This window comes from Vanellus vanellus (genome assembly GCF_965231255.1).
Source record: "Vanellus vanellus genome assembly, chromosome: 8".
Taxonomy (NCBI): domain Eukaryota; kingdom Metazoa; phylum Chordata; class Aves; order Charadriiformes; family Charadriidae; genus Vanellus; species Vanellus vanellus.
In genome coordinates, this window is record NC_138913.1 from 13859694 (window position 1) to 13881839 (window position 22146).

The following is a 22146-nucleotide window of genomic DNA, read 5'->3' on the forward strand; positions in this document are numbered from 1 at the left end:
AAGCTGACACTGCTCCCACCCCGTTCCTCCAGCCTGTGCACACCGCAGCCTCCACAAACAGAATTAAATCCACCTGAGAAACATCCACCAGGAGAAAAGAAATCTCAGACATGGAAGAGATTGCGCTGCCGAGGGGACTCCAAGGAGCACGGGGAGGAAGCGAGGTGGTGCTGACCTACTGGTGTTTGGGGCAGACCTACGGGCCATGCTTGTGGGGAGGGACACCTTCTCCCATCCCAGGCTGGGCGTTACGGCACATCCAGCAGCAAGTGCACCAGTGGACTCCGCAAATATGTGCGGCCGCCTATCCTGAGAAGAAAAACGCCGCTACGGGCACTGAGCAGAAACAGCCTTTGGAGGAAATCACCTCAATTGCTCTTAAGAGGAAAAGGCACGACTCTGAGTGGAACCTGTCCGATCTCGATTAGCTGCATTGTGAGGTGATTTGCAGATGAATTCCAGGGGAGAAGGAAAAGTGTTTATTTAGCTTTTATTGGCATTTCTCCTGAACTTCTTTCAGTTCTGCAAAAAAGAAAACTCAAATGTCCTGAAAGAATCTCCCATTGGAAGTCACGGATGTTGTAATCACTGCTTTTAGCTCCCATTTGTCCAGGAGATATGAATCAAAATTACCCATGTCGCAGCCTTTCTCTACCTCTCTTCATGGAAATACTCACACCGCTTTACTTGCACATCTCCCCTCTGGCAGGAAGGCAGCAGAGCTGTTGCACTTCGTGTGTCATCTGCGGCTATTCTGTAAGAAATGCTTAACTGACCAAAACAGGGATGCCACCGTGGTCAGTCCAGGGACCCTCTGTGCTTTATTTGTCCTACCATTTCCATAGCTACCCCTTCTTAAAAATCAGTAGGAACAGCCAAGTTGCATCCCAAAGGGGAGTCCAGGGGCTGCAATTCCGGGTCCAGGCTTAGGGATGCTGAGCACAACCCTGCCTGCTTCACCAGAGCTGTTACCGAGCTCCAGTCACGCACGAGCAAGTTGATTTAAGTGTATATATTTGGTTCTGTCCCACCCTTAATACATTCTTTATTTTTTCAAGCTCTGAGCTGTTGCTACAGCACCTGGCAGAGCTAAACTGAAGCCACTGCTCAGAGGGGTTGGGGCACGATGTCATTTGTAAAATGCTGAAAGAAGCGGGGTTAGCAGCGTGCCGATGGAGACCTCTGCCAGTTTGCACACAGAGCGTATCAGCGCCCCTTTCACACAGCACAGATTTCATTATCCAGGTGAATAATAGGAGGAAAGGGAGGGTTAACTTCTGAAAGCCAGGACAGAGATAAGCAAGTTTGCCAGTATTAGGAGGGGGTGAGCTGGCTTAGAGCGGGTACTTTAGGAATCGGCTCGAATCCCCTCCAAAGCCCTTGTGGTTTTGGGTCCAAGCAGACAAAGCAATGCAATCCTTCAAGTGTTCTCAATGTTGACACACACTGCTGAGCTCTGTGTATGCCAAGATAAAAAGAGGCAGCCTCCGCTAGTCCATTATTCAGTGCTAGACAACTTGATTATGATGGAAACAAACTACACTTTTGCAATATTGACATTGTGATCTACGGTAACAAACAAGTTATAAAAGACCAGTCACGTTTTGAACTACTGCTATGGCTGTAATTAACGTTTTTAACTCAGTCTGAAACACCTGATCTGTCTTCTTTGGAGAAAGGTTCATGCAAAAAGCGATTCTGTAAGAGCAGTTTTCATCTGCTCTTAACTTGGGTAGTGATGTCATCACCTTTCAAAGCTGGCCTGAGCCTGGTTCTGGGGAAAAAATTGTAAGGAAATTCCTATTAAAGCATGGTCCTGTGGTGATAAGACCTGCTCTGCATCAGGACTAATTCATGCCTTCAGCAGAGTTAGGTGTGTGCAAGGAAAGCGTGGCCATTTCTCTGCAGATAAAACACCAGACAGAGTCTTAGTTGTGTTCCAGTTTCTGAGAAATTCTGCAGAAAGCCTGGGAGCTTTGCTGGCCTCCCATGCCCCGGGGCTCACCGGTGCCAAAAGCGTGGTCCTACGCCACTGCTCCGCTTTTCTCCCCTGCCTCTGAGCTGAAGGGTCTCAGCCCTGCTCCCTGCCTTCTGCTGGGCTGGCCACCCAGGTGACAAGCCTGGCAGAGAAATATTTGCTCAGCTCAGTGTGCTCCAGAGATGGCAAGAAGAAGGAGAGCTCATGGCCGGTGAGGATGGAGCAAGGGATACCTCCCCCTTTCCAAAGCAGCTTCAGGACAAAGTGGTCCATCTTTCTCCTGTGTCTGCACCCAGAGCCGAATAACTCATCACAGCTGGTCAGTCCTCGACCAACACACATGGAGCTCCCCGAGTGCATGGCGGTTTTGTGGAGGAGGAGAAGGAAGCCCCAGCACCAGCACAGATGACAGGAGACTCAAGTTCAAAGCCTCCTAGATCTGCAGGCACTTCCCTTGATTTCAGGGATTTAAGGTTCAGGGCTATAGTTTGCCTGCTGCCCATCTGCAAGCGGAACGGACACACTGTCCTAACCCGCCAGGCTGCTCTGAGGATGATGAAAACTTCAGGTGTGCAGGTCTCTGTGAAGAGCCATGAAAGTCCTGTGGAGATAAATACCCGCTCCGGAGTCGGCTTGAATTTCAGACAAGTACTTTCTCTATCTGCAGGGCTCAGTCCTGCAGCTTTACCCTGAAACGCGAAGCAGACAGCCTGGAGCACTCCCACGAGCTCAAGTGCTGCATAGGTGTGAGCAATTATTAATGGCAAATCTGCTAGGCAAATGGGGAGGTGTGTTTGAGCCATGACGATGTTGTACCCCAAAAGTAGCACCAGAATACAGAGCAGTAATTATTTGCTCTTGGTGCAGGTCTGTCTGTCCGGTGTCCGTGCAGGGTATATCACCCTGGCACCCCGGGCTGTGCCTTGAGATCATTCCTGTTATTTCTGCTATCGCTGTTGGTACTAACAACAATATCCTCACCATTGTTGTCTGTACTCCAAAAGCAGGGGTTAGGGGAAAGGTTGTAGATGGGGGATGGAGCTTTGTTTTTTTGATGCTGTCATGAGTGATTTGGGGCCAGTTCCAAAGCTTTAACGGAAATACTGCTTCATCTAGTACTAACACTTTGAGTCTAATTAACCTGGGCAATAGCTCTTAACAAAGAGCCAGCATTACTGTAGCAGATTCCGCGCTGGCATATCCTAATTGGCTCTGGAGGGTTCAGGGGGCTGCTCCCACCTCATGGAAGCCCCCGCAGCTCATCCCCAGCCGAGCTACTGCCCCGTTATTTTCACAAGGATGGTCCAGCCACAGCCCAGCGCGGTGTTGTTTTTCATGTCGATGGAACATACCGCAGCTCCAATGTGAGCGAACACGTTAACATCAACAGAGCCTTTTTCCCCAAGCTAAACATATTACGGCATCAGCAAATTACAGGGCACTGTAAATTAGACTCCCTCTCGCGCAGGCTCTGCTTGCTGGGCCGAGGCCACATCCCTCCCTTAAGGAAGGCAGCGGCAGAGGGTTTCGGTTCTCCTGGGTCTCCCCTGCCCCTGGCACAGGGCTGTGTGCAGGGCATGGGCACCGTCCCGTTTCTGCTCCTGCTCCCACAGCATCCGTCCCATGCGCGCTCCCCAAAGGATGCTTTCGTCATGTTACACCGTGCCAGTGACCAGTGAACCTCCACAAAAGAGTCGATCCATAGGTCTGGGTCAGTGGTAGGGCATTTTTTACGATTAAGAAAAAATAAAGCATATAGGAATGGACTAGCTTCCCCTTGCTGTCCCCAGTTTCTGCGCACCCAAAGCGAGGAAAGGTTCAAACAACTCCCCAGACCACTTGCTCTGAAATCCTGGAGTCAGGTAAACAAGCAGACCTGGCTCGCTGACAGATGTGTTTTGGCCCGTGTGGTTTTTTTTACCAGACATTTTCTAGAGAACTGCAAAGTGTTGAGAAATGCTATTGCAGGTCTGGGAAAAACAATCATTAAAATGAACCGTTGAGCTCTTTTCGCTGGAAAAACAACAAATGCAGCCCACACTCTCCCATCCCCCTTACTGCAGCTGGCAGCTTTGCTCGCAGGAGTAACGCTGGGCCACCGGCTCCAGCTCCGCTCGCGGGTGGCAGAGCTCTGCCAGCTCCGGCCAAGGCTGTGCCACGCACACCTCGGTGCAGCCACCCCTCCAGGAGCTGCATTTAAGAAGAAAGGCCCTAAAAAAAGCAGCAAAAGAGGAACACACACACAGGTAAATGATTATTTACAGCTGCTGCGTGGGGAGTGTTACACAAGGGGAGGGTGGAGCGCGTTCCACCGCCCTTCCACGGCTTGTGGGCAGAAAAGCCTATCGCCGCCATGGTGTTTCTACTCCCCCAAGACGGAGTTAATGCTGTTTACCTTGTAATAAGAATGCTATTTCTTGCTTTCTTTTTCCCCTTGGCTGAGCTTGTTTTCATGGCTCCCCTGCTGCTCTCCTGCTGGGGGAGCTGGCTCTGAAGGCAGCCAGGAGTGCCGGGCTGGGAGTACCAGCATCCCACCCCTCCCACCTGCTGAACGTTGCTGTGTGGTTCCCAAATTAAAAATCAAAGCCCTTGCCTGCAGCAGGAGGTGAATCCGAGGCGGGAGAGAGCACTAGTACTAGCACTGAGCAGCTCTCACATCACTGGGTCTTCCCTAGAGGCCAGGGAAGCTTGGCACTAGCTAGTCCATGTTGATCTTCCCTCCTACAGGATAGCCTTTCTCACCCTTTTTATATTTTATTTTTTCTTCATTAAAAGCCACCTGCAAACTATAGGTCATTAGCAAAGGCTGTCTTTATACCCCTCAGTCCTGGGGATCCTTGCTGGGAACGCAGATGGAGATTCTTAACTGTGATGAGATGTTTTGTTCTCAGCCCTGATGTGAAAATGCAGTTCTGTTCTCATGTCCGTCACATCCTTCACCTTCCTGGACAACAGTCAGTGATGTACCTTTCACAGGTATGGTATTTTGTGATGCGGTTACTGAAATACAAAAATATCGTGGTAAGAACAGGACTTGTGCAATGTCCTAGACAGAATGTGCCACCAGCTCACCTAACTCAGCCCGGCTGTGCCTGTCAGGAACAGCCTGGTATGGTTAGATGGACCTGGTGATGCAAGGATGTTAGAAAAGTCCTTCCTGAAGGAGGAGGACCTGGGCAACTGTAGAGAAGAAGGGCAGGAGGGGAGAAGAACCCACAAAAATATCTAAATATGGGGAACTTAATGTCAAAATTCAGCTTCCTGATGTGAAACCTGCTCCTGGGCCTGGCTGATGGAGAGCAGTTTATGTGCCTCAGAGGCAAACCCGGTGGATGGTTGTCCGGATGCTTTGCCCAGTACTCGGCCCCCAGCCCAGGCAGGACCCACCGGCTGGTGGCGCTTGCAGGCACTCTGGCAGCAAAGCAGAAGCACCCACAGGTTCCCATGGCCAGGGGCTCCTGGTGTCTCCGTCAGGTCTTCTGTAGGAAATGCAGACCCTAGAAACACCAAGTCCCTGACGCAGTATGCTAGGAATCCAGGCAGGGCTTTTCTGGAAAAGCTGTAGGAGTTGGGATGTTTTCCAATCGAGCACATGAGGCTCAACAAAGGAGTGTTTTTCCCTTTCTGCTCAGTGATGCAGATGCCACAGCGTGCAGGACTTCTGCGGGAAATGCAGACAGGGTCAAAAGCAATGTGCCATAGAAGAGCAAGCTCCTTGTCATAGGCTGGGCTTCTAGAGGAAGGGAAATGGCAACCAGGCAAATTAAGGAGCCAGTGGGACTGGAGGAATGAAGAGTCTAATAAATAGGGATAATGAGGAAATCCTTGCAATGCTGTTTGTGTTGCAATCAAAGGGCCAGTTTGGAAAGTCCAGGTCAGTTGCCCAGTTGGATGCAAAGCCTCAGCTGAAACATGTGGTTGTTGTGAGACTGTGGTTGGTGGGGTAAACTGCAGCACTTTCTGAAAAATGACTGCACCTGGACCAGGTCTGTGATGAGCAAGCCCACTGCTGCTCTGTGACACCAGCCATCTCCTCTGAGAGCAGCTGGGTGCCAAGGTGGTGGGCAAACAACATCATGGGGGAGAAATCCTGATGGCATACATGGGTACATGGGTGCCGCTGGCTGGCAGGACTGTTTGGCCACCTGAGAGGTCTTACATTGCAAGATTTGACTGCAGCCCTACCACTCTGCGGGATGCCTCTTCAGGTAGACACAGTATTAGACCCTGGAAGAAGAACCTGCTACTGTTGGCATCTTTTAGATGTCCTTTGTGAAAATACTGAGACAATTTTACATCACAGTTTATTGGCTGCCCCGGAGTTATTCCGTATATCTCCATGCTCAGGACAAAGGCTCAAGCTCTTTAGGTCTGATTACTCATCTAGATTTGGAAATCTGCTACATTTGAACATCTTCAGGAAGCTACTGGGATTTCCGGGGGTTGCTTTTAAGCAGAAGTGCTGCTTTAACTTCTTTCTTTCAGTAATGCCATTATTTCTGCTTCTGCCTTATATGAAAAAGATTCTGAGCTTATACGAATATTTCACAAACATTTCTCATCACCAGCTGTCACCAGCTCTATTGGTTATTTCTGGGATCTCCATTGTCAGAGAGTTCTCAGTGCTTTAATACACTATATATATGTGCTCAGAGCAGTACAGAAAACAAAGGCACATTTATTACAAGAAGCTTATGTGTAAATCAGAAGCTGAATCTGATAAAGGCATTAGCATGGACAGGTTTTTTTAAAATTATTGAGTTGGAGAAGCCAAGAAATCCAACAGGCCGATGCTATTCCAAAAACATCTTGAGCTCTCTTACTTCTTTGAAATAGCTAAGCAATATAAACGAGCATGTAATTCCCACTGACAGCGAAGTTCCCTGCATAGTATCCAGGGCTCTGGCACCATGTGAATAATAAATATGGTGCGGAAGAAGATGCCAAGAAGCAGTCAAAGTTCCCATTGTCTGTACAGACAAATGCCATTATTTCATTGCAAGATGGCTTTAGCAGCAGCAGAGGCAATCACATGTGAGGATCAAAATCCACTGGGAAACTCTCCCCCAACTTTCAACCCGTTACTCCTTTTCTATGAAACCTACAGCAGAGATGGCCAAAGGGTTGTAGAAAACACAGCCAAGAAGAATTGGATGACTGTGCATGAAAGGCAGGAGAAAGGGCTTGGAAAGCTCCCTCCCAAGCAGAGTGAAGGGAGAGTTGTCCTAACTGGACGAGGGTCAAATCTTGGGACATCAGCCCTCCAAGATCCTGTCCCCATCCTGGATAGTAAGAGAGGAGCTGCTGCCCCTTGTCACCCCTGGACTGGAGTTAGGATCATAAACCATATGAGATTATATTTACCCCCGAACTTCACCCTCGGCTTCCCAGCCAGCCTGCTGGCAATCCACAGGCCCTATCCAAATGAAAGTTTGGCTGTGAATTTTGTCAAATTAAAAATAAAGAAAACAAACAAACTAGCCTCTGGCCATCTCCTCTATGACAGTCTCCCACACAGATCTGTGTCTCCCACAGCGGCCTATTTTTGCCAGCAGCTGAGAAGTCCTACTGACCATTTTATAGGTGGGTTTGCTTTCCTTCCCCGTTCTTCTGCCCAGGACCTTACTTCTGCCCAGGAAACTTCAGAGTACAACTTGAAAAAGTCCTTGGAGAGGGAGTGAGCATGAAAACATGGGAAAAAATTAATCTCAATGGAAATCCTTGACTAATTGACAGGTCGGAATAAGAATGACCATAGACCCCAAACTATGCCAGGCAACCAGCCTGCTCCAGGCACTGCAAGCTCACTCAGCCAGCCACATGCCTGGCTGTTTTGCTCTGCCAGCTTTACAAGGCCTAATTAGCTCTATTCATTTTGTTTGTAATTACAAAAGCAAACAGCCCTCGGAGAGAGAGGGAATAGAGGAGGCAGCTCCTTGACTAAGCTTAAGAAAATGTTTTAAGTAAAGTTTGCCTCTCATCAGGTGTACTTGAAAATATGAAAGGGATGAACACAAGAGCTCTGGTGAATGGAAAAAGGTTTCCAGGCCAGGCAGAAGCAAGGGGGATGGAGCCTTGATACCCTTGGGAGGCACCAGTGCAGGTTAGAAGGGGCCATCCCTAGCTGGAACCGTTCTCTACTTGGCCTGCAAAAACGTACACTTGACAGTTGTGCTCATTGTCACTGCTGGGAGAAGCACAGTACCTTCCCAAAGAGGCTTTAGAGTGACACGGATCCTCCCAGAGCCCATCTCTTCATGATCCTGTTAACCAAGAAATCGCACATAGGAGTTTGAGACATGTATAGATCAGCAGATCTCTTTCTGCTCTGGAGGCAGATCATCTCATGCAGATAGCCCCAACCTGCGCATACCCTACCCTGGTGAAAGCTACAGAGAGCAAAGCACTGCTGAAACACACAGAGCATCTGTGGATGAGGGGGAATGGCTTTAAACTAGAAGAGGGCAGGTTCAGATTGAACATTAGGAGGAAGTTTTTCACTCTGAGGGTGGTAAGGCACTGGAACAGGTCACCCAGAGAGGTTGTTGTGGCCCCATCCCTGGAGGTGTTCAAGGCCAGGCTGGACATGGCCTTGGGCAACCTGGTCTAGTAAGGGGTGTCCCTGCCTATGGCAGGGGGATTGGAACTCAATGATCTTCAAGGTCCTTTCCAACATAAACCATTCTATGATCTCTCCCGAGAGCTCCACACCCCATCCCTTCCCCATTCCTGCAGCTCCCACTCCCCTGTGAGGGAGCCATCTGCCTTCCCCCTGCCCCTTCCTGCTCCACCCAGGGTGCAGCCGGCCTCGCCGAGGAGCAGACCTTCTGGTTCCCAGGCTGCAATCGTAGCAGATTACTGGGTGAGTTTCTGCCAGGGGCCACAACCGCCTGACTCACTGCGGAAGATCTGTCCCCACCTACATCTGCTGTAGATACACAGCTAAACAAGCTCCATACTGGCTGGCAGGCAGGCTCCCAAAAGCCCAAGTGTCCCCCCCCCCACCTTCTCTTCCATACACACTGTCCAAGTTCTGCTCAAAACCAAGAAATGAAGTAATGCAGTCTCATTTTCCTTAAAAAAGTCCATTTATTGAAATTGTTTAAACACTTTATACAAGTTCCCAATATAAGCGTCTGCTCCCTGGCTCAAGGTTAATGCAAATGGAAAAGCACAGACTTCAGCAGCTCTTTAATGTGACCTGAGCTGCCACCTCCTAAGAGGTCTCATGAGGCAGCTGCTGTGCACAGGCAATTCCCCATGGAGAAGTGGAAGCCACATGACCCAGCTCCAAGTACAGGCCAACATCAACTTGAGCCTGAAGCAAATGCTCCGGTTGGTTTCTTTTAGTAACTTTGATTTGTGTTGCAGAGTCAGGTCAAACAGAGGTACAAGGCTTATACAAACCACCAATGCCGTGGTTGTACATCGCTGAGCCCCAAAGGCTCTCCCTGTCTACAGAAGGAAATCAAGAAAGCTGATGCCTCTGAACACATACACAATTATAAAGCCTGGTCAGATGCAACCGGTTTCCTTCTGCAGAAAAAGCAAGGTTAAGCTTTGGAGAACTGGTGTCATCCTTCTAGGAATTATGAGACTTAACTCCAGACAGCCTCAGCCAGTGTTAGTCAAACACCAAGTGACTGACTGGGTGTTTCGGAGGAAGGGGTGGGAACCTTTGATGAGTTGCATTTTTTATTTTTTTTTTTTTTTTTTTTTTTTTAAGATACAACTTAATATGCAAGGATGGCTTTATCTTTAAAATGCTAGATTCTTCCTCTTTGGTGAGCTTGGATTAAAAGAAAATGCCGTAACCTTTGGGTCAGTTTCCTTGGAATTTGCCTTCATATCATCACTGAAAGTGTTTACAAGAAGAAAAGACAGGATCAAATGGCAGCATGTGAGGTATCCTTGGGGAAACATCAGGGAGTGGCAGTGCATTCAGTTCGGTTTAACACATTTAAGCTGCATGAGGCAAACCGAGATCAGTAACTAAGCCCAAATGAGAAAGACTCGAGGAAAGAGGAGAGTGGTTGTTAAAAGGTGGCCTGTAGCACACACAAGGCAATAAAGCTTCAAGCTCAGTTAGGTACTGTAGTGGAAATATGGTAAGACAGTCACTGGCAGCACTCGGTGTCTAAGGAACAGCAGCAGAAGCCCCACCAGAGACACCCAGTGAAAACAGAAGGCAATTGTTTTTCTTGAGCTCTCCCCAGCACCAGGGAAGCGTGCGGCAGCTTTGGGTGTCCAACCTCTGCACTCACAATTTCGCAGCCTTTTGCTAACACAATCGACTTGTAAGATTTTGTCAAAAGAACGATGACAGTTAAGTCAAGCCACCTTACACTGCATCTCCTGTTGGCCAACAGCATGTGCGTGGACAGTTACGGATTTCAATTTGTTAAGTCACTGCAATTTAACTGTGTCTGACCATTTGCCATGCTAATCTGCACAAAAAGGCGGGTGCTAAAGATGACGCCAATAAGACAGTACAAGAGCATTTTAGATCTCTTCAAACATTCCTACATGTAAAGTCTTTTCCCTAAAATTATGTTTCCCCTTAAGCTATTGGTTTCATCACTTTGTATATAATATATGTTCCTTTAATTTCTACACACACCACACTGGGCTCTAACTTAATTGGGTATGGGACTGAATTGTTACCATCTATTTTTTTTAAAAACATCTAAAAAAAGCACCAACATCCATCTAAAAAAAAAAAAAAAAAACACAAACAGTATCATTTTTCCCTTTTACTCCCAAATACTAAACTTAACCCAAGCTTGGAGGTTTCATCTTTCCAGTGGCAATACCTATGAACCTAGGCTAGCCTTCCTCCACGGGCTGGGAGAGAAAGGAGAAGTTATGTCCAGTAGCAAAGAGGATTATAAAAATATACACATTTCTGGGAGAAGAGGAAGGCAGAACCTAGAGTCTGAACTCTGCTCAGGACAGTGGCATTGTAGTGTCCTCTCCAAAATGCTTTCGTGACCAGTGCTGGAGGCTCCTCTTCTTTGTGTCATTATACATAATCCTTCCCTGTGGAGGGAGCATTTTTTGGATAGCCTCGGGTGGGTGGATACGAAGTTTCTCTCCGTGGACAGGAGCAGCAGAGGAAGGCCCCCCCTAGCATGGCCAGAGAAGCAGCTGCCCAACCTATGAAGAGAGCTGATCCAAATTCAAATCTGGGGGGAGAAAGAAGAAAGTGAATAAAACAGGCAATTCCTCTGGATTACAGTGTTTGCATGTTTACACAAAGCAGAAGGGAGCTGAAACTGGGATGGGAAGTGGCTTGCTGCAAGGCAGCCGTTTGGAGCAGCCTGAGATTTGGTGACCCTCAAAGCCCAGAGGTTTGTAGACTGGGCTAACCCAATGTGTCAGCTCACCGCAGCAGGGCCGAGCTCTGGGCAAACCAGGCCTTAAGCATTTAGTGGAGGAAAACTGCAGAATTCGCATCAGTTAGGTCTCTGGCAGTGATGATGCCTTAAAACAAAGCCAAGACTGGGGAGCCACATGGATGACGAGATCTGGCCCTCATGCTCTTCCTGCAGTTTGAAGCCAACCCAGCTAGCTCAGGAAATTCCCTTCTTTGTTTTGAGCCACTGCTACTCAAAGCTAAGCCCTGTGAGCGTTTGTCATGCTATACTACACCGTTGCATCAAATGGGTCAGTACCTGGTGTTGACTGGGGTGAAAGGGTCATAAAAGGCACGAGCCACTCTGTTGCCGTACCACGACGTGGCCACCAGTGCTGCCAAACCTGCACATGAAGGGAACACAGTGTCGTGAGTTAAAAAAAAAAAAAAATAATCAACAAAGTCACTGCGAAAATAAGTGTGTAGCAGAACCAGCATCTGGAGTGATGCTGAACTGCTGCTGCCCTGCGAAGTTCTGGAGTGATGCTGAACTGCTGCTGCCCTGCGAAGTTCTGAACAGTTACTTAGTGCTGTCTGGGAGAGATTTAAGGAAGGATTTAAGGTCACCCACTGTTACATTGCACCAGAACCAGGACTGCTGACAGCCTTTCACTGATGCAGGGTGTACAGATCAAACTCAGCTCTGCTAACAGAGGCCGAAGGCACAGAGTCTATATAAAGCATAATGCTAGTGCCAAGAGACCTATGTGATGCCTCAGATAGCCACTGGCTACTGTGCCAAAGTCCGGCAGAGAGTTCCCAGCCCAAAACGCTCTTGGAGCAATGACAGCAAACCTTCCCCATCCTCTCACATCCTACGCAGGATAAATGCCATTTAGGACACTGCACATTTAACATTAAACACATGTTTATGTTACCAACCTGCAATGATGAAGATCACCCCACCGAAGACAGCCATCCGCATCTTCTTCACCTGGTCATCTTCCATGCACTTCATGCATTTCATGCCAGTCACAGCGACAAATACAGCGACAAGGCCCAAGAGTATCGCGGCCACCATCAAAGCCCGAGTGGCCTGCAGACTGCCTAGAAGACATTAGGATTTGAGTTACCACAAGGAAAACTCAAGATACACATAGAAATTCAAATTACGGGGCTCAGCAATCAGGTGTCACAATACTCTGCTCCCCGTTGCACAGGATACAAACAAACAAGACATTCCTTTTTAGCTTTAAGCTTCCAGAAACTGTCATGCATCAGGATCAGAGGACTCTCAGCCTCTTCTAAAAATGCATGGCAAACAAGGGCATGCAGCTTTTTGCAGGAAATGACCTGGGAATTGCCCTCAGACATCTTTTGTTCCTTGATCATTTGAATGCCAATTGGAAGGACATATCTGTTTATCAAAAGAAGTATTCAGATTTAGGCTCTACCTTGACAAAGCATTTAGGCACATGTTTCAATATGAATAGTGCCATACATATGAATAGTCCCACAGCACAGAGCAAGGCCCCTTTGTTGCTCAACACTTCCAAAACCTGTCTTATACAAATAACTCAGTGCTGATTTAGGTATTTTTTTTGTGCTAAACCCTCAGGTTGAGTCCCAGAGGGTACAAAAATACAATTGCAACAGAAACGGGGTTTTCCCAGCCAAGTGAAAAAAAGGTTGTTTTTTTTCTACCTAAAATATTTAGCTTATTAGACTCAAAGCTATTCAAGTGTTTTAAGGGCCTCTTGTGCTTTCAGAGAATTGAAGCATGGGGTGATGCCTCCCATAGGCAAGAACTCTATTTGCCCGAGTCCTTAGTGTACATGATCCAAGATCTGGGTTTATATTGACACATCTGAAGGCACAGACACACTAACTCCAGGTACCTGAATTACTGAATTCAGATTTTCTTGATACCAAAAGGAGAAAGAAAATAACGACATAAATTAAGCCATTACTGAAAAAAAACCTCAGGTGACAAAAGACCTGAATAGCAGTGAAATAAGAGCCTGAGCTTTATTGCCTGGCAAATGAGGTTTGTTTGAACAGCATGGATTTTCATATACAGTCCTGTTAAGATCTGGGAACAAACAGGGCTGGTTAATTTAAGGCACAGGCTCCCAGGAGCAGGCTGTAACCAAGGCAAGAGGGTCCCCTGGCACAGAAGGTTATCTAGCGGCGACACATGTACAGTTTTAGTGAAGCATCACCAGAATCTGTTCCCCAGTCCGGAGCTCGCCCCTCAGAAAGCACACTGACCCCATTCTGCTGGAGCTCTGCAAAGCCCTTCCAGCTTGGACAACTGCAGCTGTAAGATTTCAGCCTACAAGGGAGCACCCGCAAACTCCTCCGTCAGCGCTCGGCACCGGCACGGTGAACCCATCAGAGCCCGTGTGACAACAACGGGCTCTCTGGCTCGACTGAAGCACAGACAGGAGGTCACAGCCGGCAGCGGCCAGGAGGGCAGCGCAGCCGCACACCTATGCTCTGCAGCTTCTGCGCCCCACGGCACTGCTCTTGCAGGAAAGTTCTCCTGCCCCACACCAACAACCGGCCATCAGGCTCTAGTTCGGCTTTAAAACAGATCCGGATCTGCCTCACCGCACACACAGCCTCATTGTTCTATAAATAGAGTATGAAACCAGCTAAAACCAATACAATAAAGAGGCAATATTGGGAGCAATAGGGAGTGACACACTTTTGCAAGAAGAGTCTTGGCTTTCTTGGGAAAAATCCCCCAAATCACCTTGGCTAAATGTCATCTCTCCCTTCCTTCAGAGAGGAAGGGCGATAGTTCCACACCGCCCAGGTGCTAATCAAACCCCATCTGTCACATTGATTGCAGAACCCCATTTACAAAATCATTTATCACTTTAGCATAAACACAACAGCACTATCCAAACACACGTTTAATATATTTCTCTCCAACATCAGAGATCACACACATAAAAAATTTCTAGCTTACAGAAGTGATGCCAATATTCAGAAAGTCTCCGGCTGACAGGTTACCACCTGTAACATACCACATTGGTTGTCCACCAATTCAGCTGCCACACTTTTAAGGCTAAATTGTGCACTACAGCAGCAGCTCTGGAGAGGCCAATGGCTGAACACACTACTTCATACTTTGCATGGGAATGGACATTTTCAGCAGAGGTACCAAATCTGTTTCATCAAGTCTACAGTAAGCTGGCCTTAGTCTTCCTGCAGAAGAAATTACTCTGTAGGAGAGGGTTTTGAAAGAGTTCTTTCACGAAGCTGAAAAGGAGAAATGTTATATCTCAAACAACTAGAAAACCAGTTATAAGGGTGGGAAGAGACCTCTCACCTTCAAGCACAGTACTAAGGGACAAACACAGGAAGGTGCTTGAAAAAGACGATATGAACTCAGAAGATCTAGCTGTAAAACCTGCTAAAATCTCAAGATGTACAAGTATTAGCTGGATGCACACAACAGCTTTGCAGGAGCAGCTGAACAAAAAAGCAGCGTTCTGAGAATTCCCCAGGGCCACATGCTTTCAGCAGCAGACCTTGGAGGGACATCTCCTGGGGTTCTCACCCCTGCCTTATCCATGGCTCCCCATGGCATAAGAGGACAGAGGCATTTCAGAAACCCGCAGTAGGACAGAAAAACAGGTTGGAGCATTTGCAGAACAGGCTGTCCCTTTATTCCAAGAAGTTTTAATGTGACACGATTGTATTAGCCAACCATCCTCCCCGCCGCCCAGCCTGGCTGCTCCCTGCTCATAGCACACGCTGGGAGACGGGGCTTTTGTCTTCCTACCGCTTTTGCAATGTGTGCAGTACATTGACTGCAGTTAATCATCATACAAGCTATGAATTATTATGTACACATTAACAACCCCGTTGTCAATGGAAGCCGCACATCCAGAGGCTGAGAAAGCTTGTTTAGTATTAGTCCTGTTGTTCACATGGGCCTTCCCAGGTGCTTTAAAAAACCCAAATGAGGTAAGTATGACGTTGTCTTAACCCGCTAAACAGGACTGGCTACTAGCAACAAGTAGAAGTACTCCACAGCAATTTAACTTTACCGCTTCCATCACATTAGAGAGAAACAGGATTTCCCCCGCACTCCTTGCTGCCGCAACTGTCTCACCGACAGGAACAGGACTTGTAGCCTCCCACGCGATACACCACGGCTCTCGGAAAGCCTGGGCAGTCTCGGGAGCCCTTGGGGAAAAAACACCACCACCAAAACCCAGAGTCCTGTACGAGGTGAGACAAACTGGCCTCGCACCCAACAACAGCTGTCAGATGGCAACAGTATTTTGTCAATATAAACCACTATTGACTCAGCAGCCAAGCCTTTTTATTGCTGGTTAGTAATGAGAGAGAGACCTGGTCTGAAAAACCTACACCAAGAAAGTAGAAAATACTGAAAAACAGAGGCTTAAGACTACTGAGAATGGCTTATAACAAATGTGAATCCTGCAAGCCATAAAACACATCCATAAGAATTACACAGCAGCTCACACCTGTTTCACATAATGAAACCTGCTTTTTTTAAAAAACATGCCAACTAACAACTTATTGTTAGTGGGTTTGGACACAAACTACACAATGCAGTTTATCTGAAGCCTATGTAAGGCTTTTTCCCTCTAATCTCTGCAAGGGCAGCTCCCCAGGAGCTACAGGCACCCCTGTAGTGTAGGAAGCATGTTACACTGTCCACCTCCAAGAAAAAAAAAAAATAAGAAATCAGCAGCCTTCAAAGTCTTCCCACTGGGGTTTCATGAAAGCTGAATCTCTGTGACAGAGCAGAATCTGAGATCCTGCTGTTCTGCCCTGCCAGCATGTGACAGCTACTGGTGTGCAGCAGGCAAGGGAATGAAGATCTGGGCAAGCAGTAACAGCATCAGAGGTAGTCAGCAAACATCTCTCAGGCTTTGCAGTCGTTCTGGCTGGACCCAAAAGCCTGCCAATGGCTTGGAGGCTTTCAAACCCCTTACCAATCCTTGCAGAGACCCTGCACACCCATCGCCATCGGATATTCCAGCCTGGACTCCTTCAAAGCACCTCCCCACAAGTCTTAGATGACTGTACAAAGCAATCTGGGCAGCACGTAGACTGAGTTAGGGTCATTTTTCTTGCCAAAATGGGAAGGCTGGGAGGTCCACGCTGCATGTCCAGTACAAAGAAGGCAAGTTCAGTAGGTGAAGGCAAGTTCAGTGGCCTTATACTCTGCCTATCCCAAAGCAAATAAGGTTCAATGCTCTCCTGCAGTCACTCAGACAGCAGAGAAAGATTGCTGGTGAGACAGGCAACACGCAGTACCACCGCTTCCAGGTTCCTGGTCAGAGGCGACCCGAGCAGCCTGTTTTCCCACGAAGCCTGGAAATTCTCTTACCAAGAGATTTAGTAACACCTAGTAACACTAGCTACTAAAGCTGCTTAGAAGCTGCTTGTAGAGCAATAAAGCCAGTGTGTTGCGACAGACTCCCATCCCCTCTTGCAGACACACAACACAGCACCGCACCGGAACAGCCTCGGTGGCATTCCAAGTAACCCTCTACCTTCTCAAAGCGTGGCACAAGTGGGACTGTTTTATCACTCCATCACGATTTTTCATGAGGAAGGAACAGGGATTGAGAAACATGGGAGCAAATTAACCCTTAACCCACATGAAAGCACAGATACCAGCAGGTTCTACCTGCTTACTCCAGATCTATTTAGACACATTTGTCCCTCATGCTATAGCTTTGTCCCTCCCTGGGCCACCCTCCCGAACTCCCCCACCATCACACCAGAGCAGCAGTAACCTGAGCATGAACCCTTCCTTCCCCCCACCCATCCTCTTCCCCAGCTCCTGGAACAGGCTCAGCCAGGGTGGTAAAGATGTAGGCGGGAAGATTTCATATTTCAGTGATGCTGTTTGACCCAGAGGGCATCCAAACCCTTGTTTATTTTCTGGGCTAGGGCACAAAGGCTCATTGTGGATGTACTAGGTTTGGTGATGAAGTGGTAGATGAGTCTCAGCTTGTCTCAAGCACAGAATCTCTCCCAGCAAAACCAAACGGGGCAACGGGTATCTTCAGCTTAAACAGCTCAGACGGGACCTAGAACCACCTCTGCCCTGAACAGGAGAGGGTGGTTAGGTGGGGCTGAAAGCTTCCAGAGACAGGTACCAGGAGCCCTCTCTCCTGTCTGAGACCATCCCCCTGAGACCCTGGAGGAGCACAAAGCTCAGCTAAGCTCCATGGACGATGCTGGAGGGCTACAAGAACAATGCTGAGGCTGTGCAACAAAGCCTTGTTGCAAGGGTAGCTTTTGTTGCCTCTATGTCTGCATGTGGCCACGCACTGCTTTTCACGTAAGCCAGCAAAACGCAGCCTTTCTATTGCCTGAATAGGAGCACTGACATAAGCCCTCAGCTGAACGCAGCTGCGGGAGAAGTGCCAGCATGGGTGCACTCCAGCAACGTGGCCGCACGGGAAGCTGGAGGCCCCTCTGTTGCCTAACGGTGCTTATCAGCTTGTGCCAACCCCACGTCTGACATGCAGCATCAGTCCGAGCAGCCAAACACTTGACGCATCTAGAGGAATGGCAATAGCAACCAGATACGCAGAAGCTCGCTGGCAAAGTTTTCCAGCATTCCCACAACCACGAATACCCGCAGGTGTGAGGAGGCTCAGTCCTTTCTACGGAACAAAGTAATTACAGCTCTGAGCCTCTCCCATTAGTGCGTGAGGCTCTGACATGTGGCTCACAGCATTCAGGGCATGTGAAGCTCTGGTAGGACAGCGTGGCCAGGCAGGAGAAGGTTTGCTGCCCACGTAGCTGTGCCACCTTCACCATGCCACCAACAAAGGCAGTCACTGCGCGGCTGCACCTGTTGAATTGGGTATAAATGGGGGGGTTTCGCACCTCCGCTCAAAACAGCGCTGCTGGTCCCGGCCCAAGCCTATATGGCTGTAAGACTTTGAAGGGAAACCAGGTAGGGAAAACGGCAGGTAAGGTGTATATCCCCAGGCACGATCTGCTTTCAAGCTGGAAAGGCACAACCTAAGCAAGCTGGGCTACCAAAGAACAAGGAGTCCCCAGCCCTCGCTGACTTGCCCAACAAGGAAAACATCCCCTGCGATTTCCATATTTCTTGGGTTTCCTGGGAATTTTCAGGCAAGCATGCCCTGCAGGGCCAAGGGCTCCGCAAGAGGACAAAAGGCCACTAATAGCTCAGCCTCTGTCCCGGCACCTCACACCTCCCTCCCCCGTAGCCCTGGAAGAGAAGGGCCCTTATTGTTCGCAGGACAAAGGTGAGCTGGATTTCAGCTCTCAGCCGTGAATGGGGCAGGTCTGGAGGTCCTCGGGCAGGTTTTTAGGAGTCTGTTGAAGCCAGGCTCCGCATCTGCTTCTGCAGGCAGGTCTCATTTACAGCACAATGGGCTGCAGCCACACAGCCCCCGAGGCAAGTTTACCTTTCGCAACGCATCGAGGGGGTGGCTGGAGATTCCTCAGCCCTACCGGCATCTTCACCCCCCACCCCCAGTGAGAGATAAGAGGCTTGAAGCTGAGCTTAGACATAATTACTACTGAAACCACCCCAGACTGTGTGCTCAGCCCAGCCCTGATCACCCACCGCCCCGCACCCAGTTAGTGCTAAGTGGGTGCACCGCTCTCCCGATAGGAGCAATTTGCGCCTCTGCCAGCTGCAGGACCCACGGGTGTCCGGGGCAAGGGAGCAGGAGTGATTGGTGTGGGTCAGCAACGAAGAGGGGGCCCGGGGTGTTCAGCTCCACTGCGTGACACACAGGAAGGGTTGGTGGCAATCGAACTTGGGGATACTCTCCGGTGGTGCCCGGTTTATGTGAAACTGCCTGCCCATTCCTTTGGGAAAGAGAAGGTGGCCAGGATAGTAATTACTAGTTTATTAATTAGGGAGGATGAAAGTGTTGCAGGACACTAGTCGGGATAAGGGGAGGGATATTGAGAGTCGGGATAAGGGGAGGGATATTGAGAGTCGGGATAAGGGGAGGGATATTGAGAGTCGGGATAAGGGGAGGGATATTGAGAGTCGGGATAAGGGGAGGGATATTGAGAGTCGGGATAAGGGGAGGGATATTGAGAGTCGGGATAAGGGGAGGGATATTGAGAGTCGGGATAAGGGGAGGGATATTGAGAAAGGATTTTTTTTTTTTTTTGTCAGCATAAGTTATATGCTCCAGCGCTGTAGAAACAGCCCTTCTCGAGCTCGGTGCGACCGCCCCGAATGACACCCCAGCAAGCCAGGCTGCAGCTCCTGCATGCATGAGACGGCTTCGCTGTCCCGGGACAAGATAGGAAGACCGAGAGATTACCTTGATATACTGGTCTGCCCAAAAACTACAGGCAGCGCTCCCTGGGCTGCAGTCCAGCTCACCTGCCATCCCTTTGCCTAAAGCCCCACGGGAGTAAATGCGACTTTCCCAGGGAACAAAAGACCAAAACAGTCGAACGCAGAAAGAAAAGGATTCGAGCTCGAAAAGACCACTTCAGCCCCGACGAACTCTGCCTCCGGCCGAGCCATGCCCAAGGCGGGCAGCCCCTCTCTAAACTTCTACAGTCAAGAGTTCTTGTGCGCAAACACGGCACTTTCCCGAACACACGTGGAGGATCTGACCCTCTCCCTCCTGGGACGTGTTTTAGGGGGACGGCTGTCCCCCCGGTACTGCCCCGCCGAGCCCCCCCTCCCCCGTCCGGGGAGGCAGCACCGCCGCGGGATGCGCTTCGGCAGGCGCCGCACAGCCCCGGCTGCCCCGACGGACAGTCACCGGGGCAGTCACCCTCAGCCCCGGCGGGGAGAGTCACCGGGGGAACCCCAAGAGACACCCCGACGGGGCGGTGGGTGACCTCGAGACCTGCGCCTTCAACCCCAAAGGGACGGGCGGCGTAACTCCAACGGGACAGAGACCTCGAGACCCGACGGCACCGGCAGCCCCAGGGGGACGGGCACTGGGCGGGAGGGGGAGTGGGGAGGGCAGCAGGACTGGCACCCCCAGTCACAGTACTTCAGCCTGAGCCCCGACACGACCGGCTCCGGCGTGGGGGCAGCGACCCTACGGGACCGGTCCCCTCAGCCCCGACCGGAGGCATTGGGGTGGAGGGGATTACCCCGACGGGACGGACACCCCCAGCCCCAACAGGACGAGCACCTCAACAACCCGCACCCCCCAGCCCCGACTTACCCTCCAGCTTGAGCAGCGAGTCGTACACCTTGCACTGGATCTGCCCCGTGCTCTGCATGGCGCACGACATCCACAGCCCCTCGTACAGCGCCTGGGCCGTGACGATGTTGTCCCCCGCGTAGGATGCCATCTTCCACTGGGGCATGGCGGTGCTGATGATGATGCCGATCCAGCCCAGGAAGGCCAGCACGAACCCCAGGAGCTGCAGTCCCCCGCTGGCCATGTCTGCGCGGAGCCGGGTCGGACCGGGCCGAAGACGGGGGGGGGGAAAGGAGGGGGAGGAGGTGGGGGGGGAAAGGGGGGGCGGCTGCTCCGCACCGGCGGAGTGTCGCTGCGAAAAGAGCGAAAGTTGGTGCCCGGCTCCGCGCACCGCACTGCCGCCCGCGCGCCGCCCCGCGCAGCTTTTAAAGCCGCGCAAAGGGCGCCCCCTGGCGGCCGCGCCCCCGCCCCGCCCCGCGGGGTTTCCGCGGTGGGATGCGGCCCCTCGCACACCCCGCACCACCCCCCCTCCGCCTTTGCCCCGCGGTGAAGCCGGGGAGCCGCCCTGGCTGCTGCCGCCCATCAAACACACCCCCACCTTCCTCCCTGGGGCTCAGCGTCGGGGGGGGGGGGAAGGGATGTCGACACCCCCGGGGTGAGGGGGGGGCAGCAAAATGCACCTCCTCCCCTTCCCGGGGAGTGACCCCCTCTTTCAGGGTTTTGCCCACAGCCCCCGAGGCCCACCATCCCCCTCACTGCCTCGGGAGAAACGGCTGGTGGGGCTGTCCTTTCTGTCCCCCACGGGGCGTGCCAGGGGATGTTTTGGCACCCTCAGAGGTTTTGACACCTCGAAAGGGTGCCCTGGTTGTGCTCGTGGGTCTCGCCCCTTCTCGAGCTGGAGGCTCTGAGATCATGAATCCACACTCACCTTCCTTGGGTCTCGCTGCCTGTTTCTGTCCTCTAACAGCTGGAGCTACAAACCCCCCCTTTTGGGTGAAGACACCCTCCATCGGACGAGAAAGGTGGAGATGAGGCTGTGCCAGATTGCACTCGTCCTACTGGTGTGTGTGTGACCCACCTTCCGCAGCCCACCCCGGTGCCACCACTGCAAGGCAAGGGCAGGGGGGCATTTCCCGCCTGGCAGCCTCACTGCCCAGCTCCCCGCACACGTTGGGGATAAACTGCTGCGGAGGAAGCAATAGAGAAGTCATGGAAACTATCAGTACTATGATTTTAAAGGGCTTTCAGAGAGGCAGCTGAGCAAACACTCATCATCCATGTACAAATGCTGCCAGGACGCTAAATTCAAACTTTTGAACCTACCATTTTAATAAGGACGATATGCCTTACATCTTTGCATTACTGTATCTCTCTTCAAGGAGAAATTTCGATTTTTGAATGCTTCAGTGATTTACCAAGGTTTAGTGAACACGGGGATTACAGACCAGGAAGGAGTGTCCTCTTTCTCGGGTGTGTATTTGTCCAGTTACTATAGTTTCCCTTTCTCCTACATGAATATTTGAATATTGACAGATCCAGACTCAGAATAGGCGGAGTGAGGAAATAGTGTCTCCTTCAGAGGGCCCGAGGAGCACACGGCCATGGGTGGTGCTGCCCACCTCCACCACCGGCTGGATGGA

The 22146-nt window shown here is 50.3% G+C and overlaps 1 protein-coding gene across 1 annotated transcript; it reads right to left on the reverse strand.

The window, feature by feature from the left end:
* Positions 1 to 9062: 9062 nt before the first annotated feature.
* CLDN1 (claudin 1) lies at positions 9063 to 20750 on the reverse strand (the record flags this gene model as incomplete). The annotated part of the gene is made up of 4 exons (XM_082487281.1): positions 9063 to 11163; positions 11653 to 11737; positions 12276 to 12440; positions 20528 to 20750. The coding sequence occupies 4 exons, from the start codon at positions 20748 to 20750 to the stop codon at positions 11001 to 11003; spliced, it is 636 nt and encodes a 211-aa protein (XP_082343407.1). The 3' UTR covers positions 9063 to 11000.
* Between the last annotated feature and the right edge of the window lie 1396 nt (positions 20751 to 22146).